Source organism: Channa argus, chromosome 5, assembly GCF_033026475.1.
Source record: "Channa argus isolate prfri chromosome 5, Channa argus male v1.0, whole genome shotgun sequence".
Taxonomy (NCBI): domain Eukaryota; kingdom Metazoa; phylum Chordata; class Actinopteri; order Anabantiformes; family Channidae; genus Channa; species Channa argus.
In genome coordinates this window covers 22,112,165-22,132,671 of record NC_090201.1, presented here as the reverse complement: position 1 = coordinate 22,132,671, position 20,507 = coordinate 22,112,165, and the positions used below count along the sequence as shown (strand labels likewise).

At 40.3% G+C, this 20,507-nt stretch overlaps 1 protein-coding gene across 3 annotated transcripts in view; it reads left to right on the top strand.

Moving 5' to 3' along the window:
• LOC137128024 (metabotropic glutamate receptor 4-like) overlaps positions 1-20,507 on the top strand; it is a 146,789-nt gene that overhangs the window by 9,544 nt on the left and 116,738 nt on the right. For all 3 annotated transcript variants that reach the window (XR_010914491.1, XM_067505673.1, XM_067505672.1), the window contains exon 2: positions 17,657-18,729. Coding sequence is in view for 2 of the 3 variants with exons in the window: in XM_067505673.1 (XP_067361774.1) it covers positions 18,163-18,729 (567 nt within the window). In the remaining variant the exon portion in view is untranslated. The remainder of the gene's footprint in view (positions 1-17,656; positions 18,730-20,507) is intronic.

The following is a 20,507-nucleotide window of genomic DNA, read 5'->3' as shown; positions in this document are numbered from 1 at the left end:
AACACTTAAGGTGGCATGCGCATTAAGTGGATTTCAGATCAGGTGGTTACAGCAGCTTGTAATGAAGCCTTACATTTGCACTTCTTTTAGTCATTCTGCTTCTCTGTTCCTTTGCTCCCAACTGGGACAGCATGAGAACATTTGCAGTTTTAATGACAGTAGACACTGGCGTTAGGTTGGTTGCACAATAAGTCCCTCTGTAGCACATGAGATTTCTAAGCAGCCATCACGTATCATCACAGGTGTTGATAAAGGGGCTGCAATTATTGGCTCAGACATCAGCATTACAAATAGTTCTCTGAGCTGTTACCTGGGGACAGCTCCGGTTCTCACAGTCACACTCTGCCGGCTGGGAGGAAGGTGTTTTGTTCAAAAAATGGCTCTGCTCAGAAAGAGATTGCTGGGCTTGCCATGATGAGATTAGTGTAGTGCATGTTCTGGAGAACAGACAGAACATGAAGAGAGCTTTATAGCTGCTATATGGCTGATGTGCCCTAGAATTAGCGTCCGTGTGCACCAAAGCGAAGTCTGAATCCTCTGATGTCCTGTGGTGATTCATTTAACTTTGCGACAGCTGATTAAACTTTCTCTGCCTTCTTTTTAACAAAGCATGACAGCGTGATAGTTTGACAGTAAAAGCTGTTTTATTTTGAATCTGCAGTGCACCATTAACTACTACTACTACTACTACTACTACTGGCACTGTCCGCATGTGAGTGAAACTGGTGCAGATGTACATGCGGACATACAAATGCAAACTCAAGTTAGGTTTCAAATTGCAAATGAATGTGTATGGGCCCAAAAGTGTTTACACAAACATTTTTTTTTGTAGGTTGACTTTTAATTCACGGAGGGCACAACAAACGAAGGAAGGAAGGTAGTTAAAGAAAAGGCAAGAAAGAAGGAACAAGCAGAGAGGATTTGTTTCAAACTGCAGTGCACTTAATTAAGTTATTGCTGTAATATTTTTATAACATAGGTACAGCAAACTTATCAACATTCACACATGAACATTTACTGAGCTTTTTCTTTAATCCCCAACATGTGTCTATCATTTAAAGGGGCTTCCAGAAATAAAATGTAAAAAAAACACTATTTTTTTTATCTCCCTACACCAATTGCTGCACATGCTCATATGAAAACAGATATGATTTAAGTTCTTTGAATATCTGCCTCAACCACAGCCACCTACACTTTGCATGCACAGCACAAAAGCATATGCGTATGGCGTTGAAGGAGCCGACACAGACAGAAAATTATCCTTGTTCAGGCAGATAGACCCCTATTACACCATGCTACATGTGTATGACGCACTACATATTTCAACAAACATGCAAATCACAAATGCACGCACAGATAAGGGGGTGGATGCAAAGAGAGAGAGCCCATGAACTCTATGAGAGCTCTTTTGAGATCCCTCTAGCCCACCGTGGGTGTTTTGTCTTTCCCGCAAGGGATGCTCGTTGTTTTGCGGAGGCAGGTTCAGCTCTAGGATTAATGAAAAGCTCCATCTTAGTCATGAAAAGAGCATTTTCACAATCTATTTAACATCATGCATACCAAAGGCTCACATTAGGCACTGTTGACTTATGCTTGCCTACAGCAGTGTTTTTTGATGCATTCATTGCCACTGCTGTGATCTTCTGTGGGATGGCTGCCCCCCCTCCAGCCTTGCCCATTGAGTCTCTTGCATCTCTCATGTTCGCTGTCAGAAAGCTCATTCTTCAGTGCCGTGATGAATTACGGCACACAACTGGAAGTATGAGGGAAGTTACTGAAGAAATGAGTGTAATAAAGCTTCCCAGTTCTTTTTGGTTTGGATATTGTCTTTGTTTCTGCCTGGAGGATGGAGGATGCGGTGGCTCTGAGCATGGTATTAGCAGATTTAGTCAAACCCTATAGGTCAAACACAGCACTCTGTTAGCTTGCTGGGATTGTATCAGGTCACAGGATTGCAATGCAGGTTGCTTCTATCTCAGTGGCCAGGCTGCCCTGACAGACACTAAAGTGGTGTAATAGGCTGCAGTGGAAACGCTTGCAGAAGTGCATTCCATGAGTGCTGGATGTTATTTCAGTGGTTGCTTCTGGTGAATTATTTAGTACAAATGGTTGTAATTACACAGTGACTACAGTGAGGGTGATGAGGTTGTGGCATGTCTAGATCATTGCAGGGATCACAGGGCTACATGATGAACTCAGAGGCATTCCAGTAACCGCTGCATGCTCCCGCTCGCCTCTTCCCCACCGCCCTCCCTCCTTTCAGCTCTGTCAGCGATTTCTCTCCTGTGAGTGGCTGGCGTCAGGCCGGCCCTCGCAGAGCTTTTAAAAGGCTGTTAAAGGTCCTTGTGAGACACAGCCCCTATACCACCCACACCCTCCACCCAGCCTGCACACAAAGCCCTCCAAGCAATCACAGCTTCTCAGGATGTCAGCTAGCATTATGGTAACCTCCCTTACGGCTGCGATCAGGGCTCAGCCATGCAGGGGAACTGGGGCAAAGCAAAGACACTCGCTCGTAACAGTCAAGGAAGAGACTGGTCATCTCCGCCACGTTGTGCTTTGAGGGCCTTTCGAGGATTGTGATGCGACTTCGTGGGCGATGAATGATGGTAAAAGCAATGCTCTGATTCATCTGTTGATGCAAAAACAGAATGAATGGCACTGCACAAGATGCAGCTAAAGAGTCAAATAAGACACAAATGTCATCCAATACACATTTTTAAGGCAAAGATAACTGGAGGGCCCATTATGTGGCCCCCTGTCCTGCTCTGTCCCCCAGGTTGGTTAGTCTGTCAAGATAAAGTGACAGGATTGCAAATTCTTCGCGACAGCAGCAGCTCCCCTTGGGGAGACTAAGTGGCATCAACCTGTCGTAGTCACACACTGTCGCTGACAAGGTGATGATGAACACCTTTCATTAAAAGGCAGAAGCTGGGCTGTTCCTCTGAGAGAGCATGTTCCAGTCTTAATGTCAAAAGGAAAAGGACCAGGTCTAGAAAGAGAAGCCTTGGGGCCCAAACTTTGTAGGATTTCATATGCCAGAACTCCTGTATATCACCATGATGCACACTCAAAAATTCATAGGACCTACAATTGGAAGAATAGGAAGAGGTGCATTCCATCTTGTATTTCAGTACTCCTATAAAAAAATGTTTGAAACTTGTCACAAGATGTCAACATTGCAGATGCTGCAGGAAACACGTAATATGTGGATTCATATTGCTTAAAGTTCCACTTGGCAACGACGACGGCTCCGAATGGCAGCGACAGGTAACAATTTCACCAGTTTAAAGCCAAGTAATCATTATTAAGCTGCACACAGTAATGCTGGCCAGTCTGTGACTGCTGTAAAGAGACAGGAGAGGCAAAAGCTCTTAGCTTGCAAAAGAAACATTGGTGAGTCTAGCTCTGTGGTCTGAGTGCTCGCTTGCTGCTGATTAGGAAGCATTTTTCCTTTCAAATTTTGATTTACCACTTCTGTGGGTAACCAACACCAGCATTTGATTTGGATAAACACAATTAATCAGTGTCGTTATATTTCTGTTGGATGGGGTCATGGATTGCAGTCTGATAAAGCAAATGTGTTTTTGAATGGAAATCTTACCTGCTGTAGTGCCAAAATGGAATTTAGAATTCCCATTATCTAAACACTGCATACTCTTGCTGAAATATCGACTTTTTCTGCAATCACACTGTCACACTGCTGAGAATTTTTGACAGATGTTCAGTATGTGCTAGAGTTAAGGAGTCGCGTTGTGTGGCATTAAACCAAATCCCCTGCCTGAAGTTTGCACAATGGCTCATCACAGGCACAAAATGATGAATCACCTGCTATAAATGCCCCATCATGAGTCCAAAACACCCCAAGCTTAAAATAATATATTAGTGATATTTCTACTGAGAGTATGCTGCATGATCAGAAAGACCTAAACCTGTTTTCCATTGATTATTCAACATAGGAAGAAGGTGTGGAGCACCTGTCCCATTAGGGTCCAATAGCAGAACTTAAATGATGACATCAGATGTAATAAAGTAGCTCGGATGTCTCAGTAAACACTAGTGTTTGAAGTACTCTGCCTGCCAGTGCATCGCTTCAAATTAGACACAGCTCTTATACCTACAATCTATCCACAAATCATTACCGGCCTAACGAGCAACATCAAACCCTGACATTACAGCGTTACAAGTTACTGCCATCTCCATGACAACCAGGGTCGGGGAAATCCTGGCAGCATGTCTTTCTTTTCCTTTTGCTTGCTGCAGGTTCTCTTCCTTGCAACGTCTCACCATCAAAGTTCGTCAAGTCAAACTTTGACAATTGTTCAGTCTCAGCTGTGCAGTGACTGGCTCATGGAAAATGGGGCATAACGCTGCTGCATGTTATCTTTTTTATTATTTTACTTTAGAGAATTGTATCAACGCCCACTGCTGCAGTGGCCACACAGGGTTAAATTGCAATGATTTTGTCCTCTTCCTTTGTCATTCTGCAGGGAATTTCACAACCTTGGAAGATGTATCATTTAGAGCAAAGAAAAGCAAGTGCGAGAAAACAAGTGGTGTCCTTGATATCATTTTATTTTTCGATAATTTAAAAGCACAACAAATCAGACTGAAAAGAATTCTAAATAACCACATTGCCATATTAGTATTGTTGAAAGATGAGCTTAAAATCCCAAACGTTAAAGTTTGAACCTAAGTGGCGGAGCTCCACAGTTTTTATGTACTTTGTCTCATTTGAACATATATTAGAAAGTGCATGGGCAAATCAAATCAAAACATATTGACAATTTAAACATAATAAAGACCCTCTAGGGTGACAGTGAGTACATTGCTAAAAAAAACAAAAAAGTCATGATATATATTGCAAGACTCATATATCTCTGACAGGGCTCATTCTTTACTGCACAGTTATTCCATTTGGCTGGTATGCAGGCACAGCAGTCCATAGATCATGTTTACACGCAAATGAAAAGTGCAGTTTCAGTGTAATTAGAACAATAATGTGAGTACAGTAGGACTGGTGTGTCACTGTGTATGTTAGGAGAATGAGGTAACAGTAAGATCTGTGGAGTCCTTAACTTTTACAGCCATTTAAACAAACCATTTAAGACGTGTTAAGGGGACTTTTGATCAGTGAATGTTTCCGTTGTGTTCTCTCATAACATGCATTGGGATATAATATATTGTATAATATGCAATAAACAGTGAAAGTGCACTATTGGTTCACTTGGACCATTAGTAAATTCTATTGTTTTTTTTTTGTGGCAACATATTTAACTGTTTCTGGGGGATTTACCAATTTAGCAATGCTAGAGGTTTGGCTGTAAGGGCCAAAACTACTGATACGAAATTAGGTACAGATTCATGTCCCAAGGATAATTTTTAAACATTGATACCTAATTTCTTATTTAATGCTATGATTCTGTACAAAATGGAAAAAGTGAACATGTTAACATACAGGCTTATGAACAACGTTAGATTTGTAGCATTTAGTATCAGACACACCGCTTTGCCTCAGAAACAGCTTTTACAGCTAAGATCAATAGACCGCTAGATAAACGACTGTATATTAATTTTTACACTGTTTCACCACAGTGTCAATTAGTGACCTAGTCTCCACTGCAACCAGTCAGTGCATTAAAAATGAAGGTAATTGAGATTTCAGAAAAGAAGAACTCATTTCAAAAATCTATGATTACAGGTGTTATCCTAAATATAAGTTTTTTTAATCTTAGAGTCCTTAGAGAGACTGTGTTTGCATGTATTTAAAAAAACAACAAATATTTTGCAATATCGCTGTCTGTGCTGAAAGGGCATTTCAAGTTTCACAGAACAGATTACACCTGTTCATGAATTTATGCATATCTCATTTGCCACACTTCATTGCATAAGAAGCACTTTTCATATTCCTAAGCATTATTGTTTTGCATGTGGATGCAGAGCTGGAGTTGATGCGCTTGTATAGTTAAATGTTTACTCTCATCATTTTAAATTGGATGATGGTTCAATAAGTGGTGCTAACTTTTTAAAAATTGAATTGATTTTGTCGACACAGTCATTTCCTTGTTTAGCTGTCACCTCAGATACTGACAACATAGTGCCATCTCGCAAATGGATTATATCTATATGAATAATCCTTTGTTAGGCATAATGGGCTATGATGGTGGAAAGAAAAGCAATCAGAAATTGGTTCTTAAGGTTGTGTGTGTTAATTATTACCTGATTAAGTGGTCAGTGGAGATGTCCACATATTGCTGTGGAATGAGGCTGTGAGCACCATCTAAATAATGTCCATTAACCAAAATTTGTTTAAGTAAAAAGCAAAATTATTAAAAAATGTCTTACAGGGGAAGCGTAAATGCTGCACAATGTAACAAAAACAATGCCACAAGTGAGCAATTTAAGAATACTTTAGTAAACAAATATATATAAATAAATAGAGAATGGAGAATTAATGTCAGTCTATTTAGTTTTGCACAACACGAACATAAAGAAAGTCTTAATCAGGAACAGTGCATTGTTGCTTTTCCTTTCCTTTTCTGTGTTTATGTGCGTACATGAGTTCTGTACAGGAAATGACTTTTTTTTTGCTAACGGTAGAAAAAAAAATCTCATTAGTAGTCAAGCTTTGCACTCTATAAAATTGTCAGTGACATCCTTCTCTGCTGCCCCTGAAGACTTGTTACAGTGTTCAGGGCGACTTGTGAAGGCATGGCAGTGTAAACTGATGTTTGTGACGTGAGTATAGGCACAGAGGCAGCATTATTTCCTAGAACAGACATCTTTCTCCTCTAACAATGTCTTCTTTTTTATTCAGATAATCTCATTTGAGATTGCTTTGTTGTGCTGTCTTCCAAAGTGTCACACAGCAATTACACACTCGTTAAGACCTGTGATAGGCTGAGGAGTTCAGAAAGTGCACAAGATTCTCACTTGTAGGCTGAGTTTTGACACAAACACATACACACACACACACACACATATATAAAAAAAAATATATATATATATATATATATATATATATACACACACACACAGTATATATACACACAGTATAAATATATACACAGTTTATATATATATATATATATATATATATATATATATATATATATATATATATATATATATATATATATACACAGTATATACAAAATACTGTCTCCTCTTTCAAACAAGGCTGTGGTTAACTTAGGTTGGCCTCCTATTGTTTTGTTTTGTCAGGATAGTCTCCATCAACGGTCACAACATTAAAACTCCATCTGAATAGTTATGTATAGTGTTTAACAGCCAGACAGCTGGTTACAGTTTAAAACAGATTCTTAAATTAATGAATGCCTCCCACACACCGTGCAGTTTTTGATCGGTCTCACCAGAAAATTGACAAGAGAAATGAGGTTTGGTTTTAACCACAATGTTTGACATATGTTTTGTGCAACCAAAGACTCAAAGTTGAAATTATGACGGTGTTAGAAATTTAGGACAAGCAGCATTCACAGTGTTACACTGCAACCCACATCTACAAATTAGCCAATCAGAAAATGGCATGACATGACACAGAATACGCTAGCAGGCTGCAGCATAGCTATTTTTATTAGGGTTCTAAGACCCATTTTGAACAGCATGCAAATAACCTGCATGATTAATGTTATCACACAATGTTAAGGGGTCTTTGCAAAGGTTTGTTAGCACTCCTTCAAACAAAAAAGCCTTCTCTGAATCAGTCACCTGTCCCTACAGAATCAATAATGTCATAGGCCCAACACAACGGTCTGTGCTAAAAATCTGTGCGTTGCACTGAAACCATCCTCACTTGCAGGATTTTCTTCTGCATGTCCCAACTCCCTAAAACCATTTTTGTTTCTGAGATTGAATCGAGCTCATGTCTGGAACAGTTTCTGTCACATTTCACCAGAAATGTTCTAACCCCTTATTGGCAAGCCCTGTCAAAGATTCCCAACAGTTACACTTTAATAAAGACATCAGCTGTTGCCATTTGGCTGCATGTGTGGTGCAGCTAAAGCTGGTAAACAGAAGGCTGTCCAACTCACACACTGACCATGCCCACCTGCAGCTTTGGAAAAAGACCTTGTTCTGCCAGCATCTGCTGCAGGTCTCAAAGGAACAGTGGGCTGTCAATCACTAGCTTAGGGTTCACAGTTTGTTTGTCTTTGATCCACACATGAGTCTGAAGGATAATGAAATCTGTGTTCTTCAAAAAACACAGAAATGAAATCCAAACTCATACTATCAAAGAAAAACAGTTTTTACTAGAGCCCAGATTGCTGAAGGTGTCTGAAAGATAACTCTATAGGTAAAGAAACAGGTGTTCACACTCATGAGCTGGCAGTAGAATTTAATCACTTATGCATAAAAAGATTCCTCACACATGAGAAAGTGAAGTCTCTCTGGACAGTGCCCTATAGATCCAGCACCTGCTGCTGGAAGAAAACTCTGTCCTACACACAAAAGATTTTCACTATACCCAGTACATCTTTAAAAGGGTCTTCCAAAAAATGAGAGCACTGCATGAGGAAGAAGTACCAGTGGTCAATATATGCCCTGATGAGGATGATGGTGCTGCTTAGAGATTTTTCAGAGGGATTGTGAAATTCTTGTCTGAGTAATTTTAGAATAATTTATTGTGAAATGCATCCAAATTTTATTGGAGGGATTGTAAACCATCATTACAGACTTGAGAGTTTCTAGTGGAAGTTTTCTCTTCAGCTTGTCTTTCCATCCTCTTTGAGCTTCTTAACCATCATTAGATCTAAAGACTGTGTTTGTGCATTGAAGTTGGACTGTAACATGAATATATAGGCACACATACAGAGCAACAGACACAAAAGGTAAAAAACACTTGTGAACAAAATGCTGATACTAAATGTTAATAGTAATATCACTGATATAAATGATTAAAGTCATATTTTGTAATCTCAATCCCAAATATTCAAAGAATCCAATAACATCCTATAATAGTTGGAAAATACTTTGTTTTTTGTAACTAACATCACAATAATATTTCGTTCAACACTAAATAGGTTTAGGAAAGCAGCTAAGTCTTACAGTGGAGAAGCAATCTGGGAATATGTTTTTGCTTTGTCCTGTCTACAGCTGAGACAAATGAAAAAAAATGTTCCAAATGCACACATGGCACAGAGCAACATTCTCTGTTTTTCTGTGAAGGAGCCACAAATGACAGGGCTATGTTGTTCAGAGCGACCTAAATAAAGGGATGGGGGGATTAGGTCTCTTAAACTATGTTATTCAAGCTATTGTTTACAGTCAAATATATAAAATAACTTACCAAAATGTAATTGACTTTTTGTCAGTGCCCTTTGGATGGAACTTGTGGTTAAGGACACTGCCTGTCTCTTTGTGTCCAGTGGGATTTATGCGAAACGAAAACAAGCCGAGTGAAGTTAGCAACCTTTAGTTACAGGCCATAAGATGCAGTTACTGTGTTTCAAAACTGTAAATGAGAAAAAATAAACACTGATAAGTCAGTCTCACTATGGCCTCAAGCAGTTACAGTAAATCACCGAAGGAAACGGTGGCAGGCTTTTATACTGCACAAAACCTGGGCTTTCCCGGAAACTAGAACTGGGCCTAAAAGTGTTTTTCTGGAAAATTATTTTGACATTCTACCTTTTGTATTTGGCTGAGGCAAACTTTTCTGGCAGCTGAAAGTGGGCTATGTTCAGGGACCAGATGAAGTTAAAATGACTGCTTTGAAACACTTTGAACGCTGCGCAAAGTTTCAGGCTTTTGAATGCGCCTCCAATCACGTCAGGTGAGCAAGACGGAGCGCGTTAGCTGAACATGAAAACAGGAAGGATGAAGTCACGTTTGACTGTGCTCAGGGAGGCAACAAACGTAAATGTAAGTGAATTTGCATTTTACCTGCCAACATTTGTAACAATTGGGACGTTTGCAACGTGCGTAATTTAACGCGTTAGTTGCACGAACGGCTTTTTTCTCCTGCTGATGTTTCACTGTGTGTGTTTGTTTGCTGTGTATTGTTCTTGAGAGTTGGAGCTTAATGAGTAGCAGCCGTGTGTGTAGGCTAAGCCATTAGGCTAATTGGATATGTATCCACTGATTATTTGATGAGAATGTTCTGCAAACTTTGAAATATGATCTGTGAATGAGCGTGATGCGTTTTGTTGTAATTGGTTAGAGCTGCACCTAAAGGTTATTGTCATTATTATCGCAATTAATCGATTACCATTTAGTCTCTGAAACGTGTGCAGATAGAAAATGCCCTTTCTAATTTAGCACATCTCTGCAAACACCAAAGATGTTCAATTTACTGTCATACATGATAAACAAAAATACCATGAGCTATCTTAACAGTTACTGTAGTTTGAAACATGGATTGATTCTCAGTGTGTTTATGGTAATTGTACATTCGTTTTGGTCATTTTGAATGTCCCTTTCATTATTTAAAGCTAATCATGTTGTGCCAGTTGTGGATCCCTTTGTGGTAGTTTAGTAAGAAATATGAACAGTAGTTTCATATGCTTTGGCCCATGGGCCCCCTGACCTCTCTGGCCTCTCAGCCTGTGCCTGGTGGGCCCTGTTTAGTATTCAATCCATGGTTTAGTAGAGTGAGGATAATGTTTTTTGTTGTTGTAAACTTTTCTTCTCAAAGAAGTGGTATCGTACTTGTAGACACGTCACATTTATCATTTTATATCTTCCCTCTGTAAATTGGAACAGGAACATTCTTCACCTTGATTGTGGTGCAGATTATGGCAATGTTGTTCAGAAGGGAGGTCTCCTACTTGGGGTTTGTGCATTTTCTTTAAGCTGCAGGAGATTAGAAATGCATGTGTTTTTTTTTAGGGAGATGCAGGTGACTACTCGTCGTGGAGGACTTCACCCTTTCATGCACGTTTCTCTATGAAAACCTTTTTATAAGAGACTCAGAAAATGATTCAATAAGCAGATTGAGATTCCTGCTTACACTCAGGCACATGATGTTTTGTAACTGTACATTATGTTCTTCCAATTATGTTGAAAAAAAAATCAAAAACCCACGAGCTGTACTTCCAAACCATTTGTTCTTGCTGATATGCCCTAGTTTTTCCATATGTTGTCACTTCAAGCGATTCTGTCGGTGATGAGTCTCTGAGGCACATGCTTGATAAGACAAATTCCTTAATCCTGACAGGCGTGCAGGTCTAGCTCAACAGATACAGTAAATCAATCAGTGTCTGAGAAGTCGCAGCCTTCTGTATCGACTGTAACACCCTCCCCTCCACCTGCCCCTTTACACTCAGGCACTAGGACATGCTACGCCGTAGTACACTTGTCATCTACTCTGTTTTCATGTTCCAGCTCTGTACATACATAAGAGGTTATAGTGTTTGTACTAAAAAAGCTTTAGAAAAAGCATTTTTGACCCGCTTCACGAAGTATGCCAGGCATCATTACCAAACTAGGCTCAGACTGAAGAGGAGACTGTGGATGGTTCACCTCATGCCATCTTTTCACTGGACTATTAACCGGCTCATAGAGCGAGCGAGTGAGAGCAGCCTTCAGCGCCAGAAGCTTTGAGCGAGACCAGGACAGAGATTCAAGTTTCAAGCCTGGCCTCTGAATCGTACTCACCACCACTGGGCCCGACGATAGGAATTTAAAGCTATAAATGGAGGAAAGCTGATGGCACTTGTGAATACCAAGTAGAGTTGGGCCCTTTTTTTTTTTTTTTTTTTTTTTTTTTTTATTCAAATCCTACAAGCCGAGAACCTAAACAAGACTATAGAAGACTAAATGAATAAAGAATAAGATTCAGTAAAGATGAAGAGTTGGAGCTGAGGAATGTGGGGGTGTTTATTTCGTCGTTACAGCAGGATGATAGTCATTGAATCAGTCAGTCGGCGAACAGGAAGTCAACAATTTTTTAATATGCTCTTCTGGCTCCCCGATGGTTTTCCCTCATAGCATCTTCATGCTTTTTAAGCAGTATGAGATTTCTCCTTTTAGTCTTCCAGGGCAGGAGAAACAGGGCCTGTTCTCACATTTCAGTCCATTTATCGCCGGCTAGATGCAGCTCGGTGATCTTAGCCCTCCATTAGCCTGCACAGAAAAGCATCCAGTGCAAGTAAACAAAAAATTTAGGGATGGCCCATTTCTTCTTCCCCTCTGTTCTCAAACCTTGTCTTCCAAATGACTTGTGGTATCTTCAAAACAACACCATTACTTTCACAGTGTTGGGGAAAAGCACAGCGCGTGGCCTCGTGTTAATAAGCCTTGTTTGCATGTCCTAAAATGTCTGTAGCGGGCCCAGAAATTGAGCGTCTCACTCTCTGGTGTGGTTGTCATCAAGTTGATATTTCACGAGATAAATTGCACCCGTGTTTCCTCAGGGTTCTTAGCGAAGGGAAATCAAACGGCCGCAGTCGGCTATTGCATAATATCATGTCTGAGCAGGATTTAGCACATTTCTTAGGGTCCTGAATAAATCAAACTGTCAACTGCATTTTGCTCTTTCTGTAATTAATGAATACTGGAGTTATGTCTAACAGATATATCAGATGTCAAGGGAAGGAGATTTCATTTCAATCAATTTATTTTCTGTATAAATGCTTTCCCCATTGGTCTCCTCTGGCTGTAATGGGCAAAATCCATACATCATTCTGGGGTTCCTGCCAAATTTTCACGGTCGATTTACTAATATCGTGCTGACGAAAAAGTTAATTTATTAGCATTGATATAATCAACAGGTGAATCAGTTGCAATAATTGTATTGTAAATGTGAAATCTGGCGTGCAGAAAAACAGTGCTTAACTGCTACAGTTGTTGCAGAATCTGGAAATAATTAACTGTCTTCTGTATTGAATTGCAGTACTGAAAGGATCTTTAAATGATAATTAAGTCTGGAAATAGTGCATTCTGAGAAGTGTGCTGTGGAAATTTGATAAACATCATACTGATATACTGATTATTATTGCAGGAGAAAGGCTTATTCCTGCTGATTTCCCTCAGGAGTGTAAAGATGATCATACGGAGGAAAAGATAGATAAAGAAGACTTACTGTAGAAATTGATTCTGATTGTTTGTATCCTGACTCTTCAGCATGTGTTTATAGGAGGCCCAGTTGAGGGGGGAAAAAAATATTAGAAACGAAGTGGGGACATTAAACTACTGTTGTGATTGGAACTCAAGTGGATGGTCAACTAAGATAATTGTATTGAAAGTTTAGTTTCCAAGTTATTTTCTATAATTGGTTTCACTTTGTTACTGTACTGTAGTTTCCACTTGCCCAACTGTTTATTCTGACAACTGTGATCAGTTATTATTGTGAAGTTTTGAATGGAGGGAAACACTGTTCAGCTGATGCAAGGCTCGGCTGAGCTTCTGTATTGAAACATTGAAAGTGAAGAGAGCAGAAACCCCCTGATCAGGCTGCACAAGTGAAAGCTTTTGTCTTTTGTGAAGTATGACTAACTGATTGCTATTGGTCTTATAAAGACCCTGATTAATCACTAATGAATTAATGGATAATGTGTTTGGACTGTGGGAGGAAACCCACAAGCACAGAGAAAACATGCAAACTCCATACTGAGAGGCCATAGTCAGCAGGTGGATTTGAACCGGGGACTTTCTACCTGTGAGGCGGCAGCTCTAACCCCCTCCACCACCGTGCCTTCCCAAGACTATCTAATAATTGAGAAATTAAAAGTAAAAGGGCATGAAAATTAATGTGCTTTCCAGCTCTACATTATTTAGTATTTGTATCTATTGTATAAAATATAGATGGTACTTGTAGATTGGTACGGGAATGCAGTTTAATGCTACACTATATGATACTGAAAGTGGCAGCTCACAGCAACAATACAGTAAAGTTGCTTGAAAAACTAAACATTACGTTTTCTTTTTAGTGTCAGGATTGTTCTGGCTGGGTTGAGGTACTACAAAGCAGATCAATGACAGAATCAGTGAATTGCAGTTTTCTGGTTTTGATGCTCAAATATTAAGGTATTACACTTGGAATGTTGCCACTTTGTTCCGACTGTAAGTTTGATCCACCTTATTGATGGCTCATCTTAGTAGTCATTTTCTTTCTTCAATAGAAACATAGCGGCAGCCTTTTCTGAGCTCTCCAGTCCAGCTTAGTCCTTCTCTCTCCATTTGTTTTCCTCAGGGCAGCCTTCCTCTACCTTCCTATTGATCTGCTGTGCAGCATCAACATGCTGGAGTGTCAATTAGAGAGCCCCTCCTGCCCATCTGTGACAGGAGAGCTACAGCATCTCTAAAAGCCTCCCTGACTGGCTCTGCCATGCAGCAGCTGGTCAGGTCTCAGAAGATGATGAGGGGAATAATCTTCTGGAGATAAATATACATTTATTTCACACGTATCTTTGTTTTGTATTTAGAATGTTCCTTCTGCTTTACTGATTGGAGTGTAGCAACCTCTGGCCAAAACTTTGAAATTACCAATGCGCAGAGCTTTAAAAAATTTAGGGATTCATTTTTCAGGTGAGGTGTATTTTTAAGGGAAGGCAGGTTGAGGAGAGTGGAATGGATGGATATTTCTGAGTAAAAATAGATTCTGTTTGTGGGATTTTTCTCTTAGCAACCCAAGTCTGCAAGGTGTGTTTGCAGCTCTTCCCCAGTGACTTTGTTATTTGTGTTCTGTTCAAACTGTCTGTAAACCTCCTTCAAATATCAACAGACTGTCGCAACACTTCCTAAATATGAAAATTGTCTGTACACTTGAAAACTAGTCGTGGTGACAGATGTGTAGGCGAAGCGAGACTGGGTACAATGTAAAACAACGCCCACACTGTGTCTTCTTGTGCACATGAGAAATCACAGTTTCATTTGATAAATTTTCAGTCATGAACCCTCATTAAGTTGAATGCTCTATAATAAACGATGCAGAATGCAAAAACAGGAGCTCTTTTAATCTGTTAAAACACATAATTGTAAACAGGCAGGTTTTGGCCTCATCAGGATTAAGGTGTTTCTGTAGATTTACAGACCATGTAACCCACACCCACTTATTTGCCTGAAGGTTATTGCATGGCCTTTTGAAAGGTATACATGGTCTCTGCTGAAATATGCTTTTGCACCTGAGGAAAGGTTGTTCTCCTGATATGAATCTCCAGTAATTCCTGCAGCTGTCTTTGACATTTTGCAGCTGGTAAGCATTTTAGTTGTTTTTCCTCTAGTCTTTTTTTTTTTTTTTTACATGTTTATTGAAGTATGCCATTACAGGCTGATTTGTAAACATATACACACATTTCCTCTCTTTATTCATCGCCCTGACAATTGTTTCTTTCGTGAGCACTTTGCTTTTGAAACACTGCAATGAACAAAACAAAACTGATGTAGTTTTGCAGCGTGTCCGGCTTGAAATATTTTTTAGAAGCTCCTGAATCTGAGATCGGGAAAAAAAATATACACAGAAAGCAGTGATAATGTGTAACCTGATTTCACTGAGCTAATGCTGCACTTTGCGTATGGTTACTACATCACTGCATGTGCTACAGAATAGAGCTATGGAAGGTGCATGAATAAAATGGGATGGGTTTCAACATGGCCCTGTAGTAGTTTCTGAAATGATGTATTCAAAGCATAAACATGTAGCTAGTCTACTATGAAGAGATCTTTCAGATAACAGAATATATGATCTAACTGCTCAAAGAGAAAACACTAAAAGGTTTCAATCTGGAACCAGACAAAACCAGCAGGTTAACATCATAATAATTGATGTAATCCTGTGAGGTGTAGGATTGAGTGCATAGTAGACACTACTTCAGAATAGCTGGCTGTTTTTCTGTCTGAAGGAGACATGAGCTGTCTCCCCAACAGCTCTGATTTTGTACAAACATGAAGTTTGATGACATCTCTCTGCTGTCTTGCAGAACTGTGTATTTGTACTCTACAGTGTTTACAGCTGTATTGGGTTTTCTTTTGCTCATATATACACAACACGTCGCAGTAGCTGGTCTCACTGCCTTTGCCACAGCTCTGATGTGAGATGCTCCATGGTTTGTATTTAGTTATGGGGGATAAGGTGAGCTGGCTGGCTTTCTACTTGTCATCTGCTCCGCAGCAGTTAAAGTGGACCTGCAGTGAATCAACTCTGAAAAATTACTTCTCACTCAGTAGGAGATAGTTGGGTGTATTCAAAGGACCTTGTCACTTCCAATATGCTTTCAATGAATCTCAGCCGTTGCCGATCCAAGGCTTCAACCCACTCTGCTGGAAAACCAATGTCTACAGCCCTGTTCTGTGACTGTGTGCAGAGAGATTGTTCTTTCAGAGCCTATTACAGCTTCGGGTATGAACAGGGTTGCAGATATGTACATACAAGATAGCTTGTCGTGGCATATTTTGTTTCTATCTGGTATGCATGTATGTGTTTGTGTTTCAGAGGAAGAAAAAAACAAAAGAATGGGGGGAGAATGATAATGTAGTATGTAGATGTGCATCACAGTATGTAGCTGTGAATCTTAAAATCCAGCTTTAAATTAGCATTATGTACCTGATGAGCTTGTTGACGACACTCGGGTCTGGGTAGAATCTGCATCTAATAACCCTCCCAGCAGTGAAATACAATCAACAGAACCACATCACAGCAGACTTGGCTTGGTACAAACACCATCAGAGAGCTGAAAATAAGGATTTCGTTTTCTTCAAGTTGTCAGTGTGTTAAATCACTGGGTCTATACATGAACAGTGTAACATAATGTGTAAAATATTTACAACAGAATTACGAGCATCAGTGATCTTTCAGTCATTTTCTGCTGTGGTAATGGCTGTACGGAATCAGAAATCAGCTTGACTAATGTAGTGATTTCATAAGGAGGATATTTTCTTCTTGCCAACTTTGGATATAAAAGCAGCTCTCCGTCTGTAATGGCATAATTACGATTTCAAACTTATTTCTCAGACCTTACCATCATTGGTTTGTTGCACCTTTATACCCTGCAAGGCATAGACTTAGAAATGCTTAAGAGACTCTGCGACCCACATATGAATGTCATTATAATCCATGTAATTGATTTTGCCCATAGTAAGCAGAAATACCTGGGTAATGCCGGAGCAGCCCTCTCAGCACAAAGAGATATCAGTTTTATTGGTAACTTATTCAGTGCTTTTGAACCTTCCTTCAAACCCGTAATTTTTCTAATGATTTATGTGATATGGCAGGAAAGGTAGAAAAATAGACATTTCTTTTCAAAGAACACAGAAAAGGAACCTGACGAGCTCTGCCAATACCACAGATGGCATAGTCTTGTTTCACTGGAACCAACGGTGCTTTTTCCATTTGTCAGTGTGATGTAAAGTCAAGAGCAAAAATATCAGGCATAATAGCCTAGGAATGTCACAATATTTTCATAGCGGCTGTGTGTGTCTGCTGACAAGGTTGATGGTTGAAAATGTAGCACGTGGGATCTGACTCTCAGCGCTGTCAGCCTTGAGTCCACACGAGCCTTTTGAATTCTACAAGGGTAGATGTAGGAAGACTGTATGAGAGATAGAAATGAGTTTGGAAGCAGAACTGTCTCTTCATTCCACATAATGCTGCAGTAAAAAAGGTTAAGCAAAAAGGGGTATAAGCTCGAACCAATACAAATCCCTTTGCCTTTTTCTGTTTTCTCTGTGCACTGTCTCAATACTCTTTTTCATCTTTTAGGAATTCACTCTGAAGCCTGTGGACCTAAGCAGGCCTGAGGGCTCTGACATATACCAAATCCCTGCCCAGGGGAACAGGGGAGATTAAAAACTTCTGATTGAGGTGGAAAGGAAAGAGACACACTGAGAGGACGAGGGAGGGAGAAACCGAGAAGGAGGAAAAAAAAAAAAAAAGGTTATACCTTTTGTTCTTCGCAATGCCCCAAGTGAAGGATCTTCATAAGTAAGTTTGTGAATAACAGCAGACAGAGTAACAGCTGCCCACCACTGTGGTCAGATGATGGAGTAAGGGGGTGAAAAAGGAGACGAGAACAGGATTACATCCTGTGAAAGAGCCAAGCTCATATTCTACATTAATTGAATGCCTGGGAGAGGGGAAAGGCATGAGAGGAAGTTTTTTTTCGTGCCAACCGCTTCAAGAGGTATTACAATTAACCCTCTGGCCATCATAAAATAATACCTGGCTGCTGCTGTTTTCTGATTGCTGGGTTTGGCTGCGCGGTGTGTATGTGTGCTCAGGTCATGGCCGTGTTTTATCCACCGGTGTGTAGACCGGATCGGACCGGCTGTCAACGAAACTGCCTGATTCTGCTGCTGCTGCTGCTGCTGCTGCTCTACAGCTCCCTCAAGACGGCTCATACTGCCAAACCCAAAGGGCCAGGACAGTCACATTTGAACTCTATCCGCATTGACGGGGATATCTCCTTAGGTGGCCTCTTCCCAGTTCACGCTAGAGGCCACGATGGCAAACCGTGTGGGGAGCTGAAGAAGGAGAAGGGAATCCACAGACTGGAGGCCATGCTCTTCGCCCTTGACCGCATCAATAATGACAATAATCTGCTGCCTAACATCACACTGGGGGCGCGTATCCTGGACACCTGTTCCAGGGACATTCACGCCTTGGAGCAGTCGCTCACCTTCGTGCAGGCTCTGATCGAAAAGGACGGTACAGACGTCAAGTGTCTGGGTGGTGGAGCACCCATCATCACTAAGCCTGAGAGGGTGGTGGGCGTCATTGGAGCTTCATCCAGCTCAGTTTCAATCATGGTGGCCAACATCCTACGCCTGTTCAAGGTAAGACCTCATCGACTGTTATTTACTTTGTTTTGGTCTGTTCACGTCTTGGTTTGATACGTCAATAACAGAGAGGAGGAGCTGTGCTCTCTGTGAAATACTGTATGAAACTAAAAGCAGGGATTTGTGATGTTTTTGCTTTATTGAACTTTCTCTCTTATCTTAAATATCTTATATAATTTGGTAAATAATTAATAACACTGGTCGAAAAACAACATCAACAGCTGCTGAACAGTGTGGGAGAAGAGTGTGTTAGATATCTGCTGCCACACTATGGACACTTTCATAACTTTAGAGAGGAGATCCCCTGGCAAATCGCATCACTCTGACTATTGCCCTGGAGTGGCTAGTTGCTAAGCCGTGTGAGCCATTGCCTGTCACAATACACGGTGATTTATAAGGGGACTATTTAATTTAATTTTTACCCCATAGCGTTTCACCTGATCAGGTTGTTGTTAATAGCTGCTTACACTATGGAAAAAATATGTGTTGTGTTCATGGACATTTGGTCATTGTATGAATTATTTAACAGATATTTTATTTTCTATCCAGCCAGCCATGGCAAGCGTAATAGCTCTTTCTACTTTACTGAAGGTGTGATCGCTGTTTACTGCCCGGCTCACTGCAAAATTATACAGTCTTGTTTGACTTGTTTGAAAAGAATTACTTTTTAAAAAGTACTAGCATGTGTTTGAAATTGTTTCACGGGCAATTACACATTTTAGCACAAATAACTTAAATCATCTTCACTCGCATTATTGGCGAGGTGTAGTGGCTTTTGTAAATTAGAACGAGGCACCGATTTCAAAACAACTTGATAATTTATTTCAGATCGTGTGTTTAAAAAGCTGATTATAATCTTGATCCGAAAGTTTTGCTTCACCTGGATTTTTGCACGAAGACTCGTGTCTAAACTTAATATTTACTTTCGTCTTGCTTTAAACACTGTGAGGTCAGATTGCCTGGATCACAAAGCTATCCAGGCCATTGATTCAATGTCTTGTTCAAAGCTGGTTCATACCTATAACCTACCCTTATTTGACCACCTCTCATTCTGGGACACTCCTTACTGTACTCCTGCTGTTGGCTGTAGGCACTATGTGATTCCAATCATCTCTTCAGCTGAAAAACCTACACTATTCGAAATTTGGATTTGAGTGCACAACTCTTCTCTGAACTACCCTGTACAATGTTATGGAGTTTTAAGGAGCCTCTCCCAGCTGTCATTGGCTAATTACCCTAACATGCATGTCCTTGGACTGTGGGAGGAAACCCGAGTACTGGAGAAAACCCACGCAAGCACTGGGAGAACATGCAAACTCCCCACAGAAAGGTTGCAGCTGGCAGGTGGATTGGAATGTTGTAGCTGTGAGGCAGCAGCTCCAACCACTCCACCACTGTGCTGCCCAGGTGGAGCTTGTGATTTCATCAATATACCCAAAAAACAAACTATAAACGTAAGATGTAACGTAATGAAATCCAGTAAATTTGGATGAGAAGCTGCACCTACTAAACTACTGGGCGGCACTATGCCACCTTGTTGTTACAGATGTGTGAGCTGCTGTTGGTATCAAACAAACCAAAAGATGCAAGTAAACTATTGTCAGCACAGATGTTCGTGTTGTGAACTGTGAAGCACCACTGAATCATTTTTTGCAAGCTGTTTGCCACTAAGATGGAGCCTAACATAGAAAACAACGGTGGAGAATGTGCCCTGATGTGGCGTTTCAAACTTTCCAAGGTTTATGTATTCTGTAACATGATTTTGGAGCATGTTA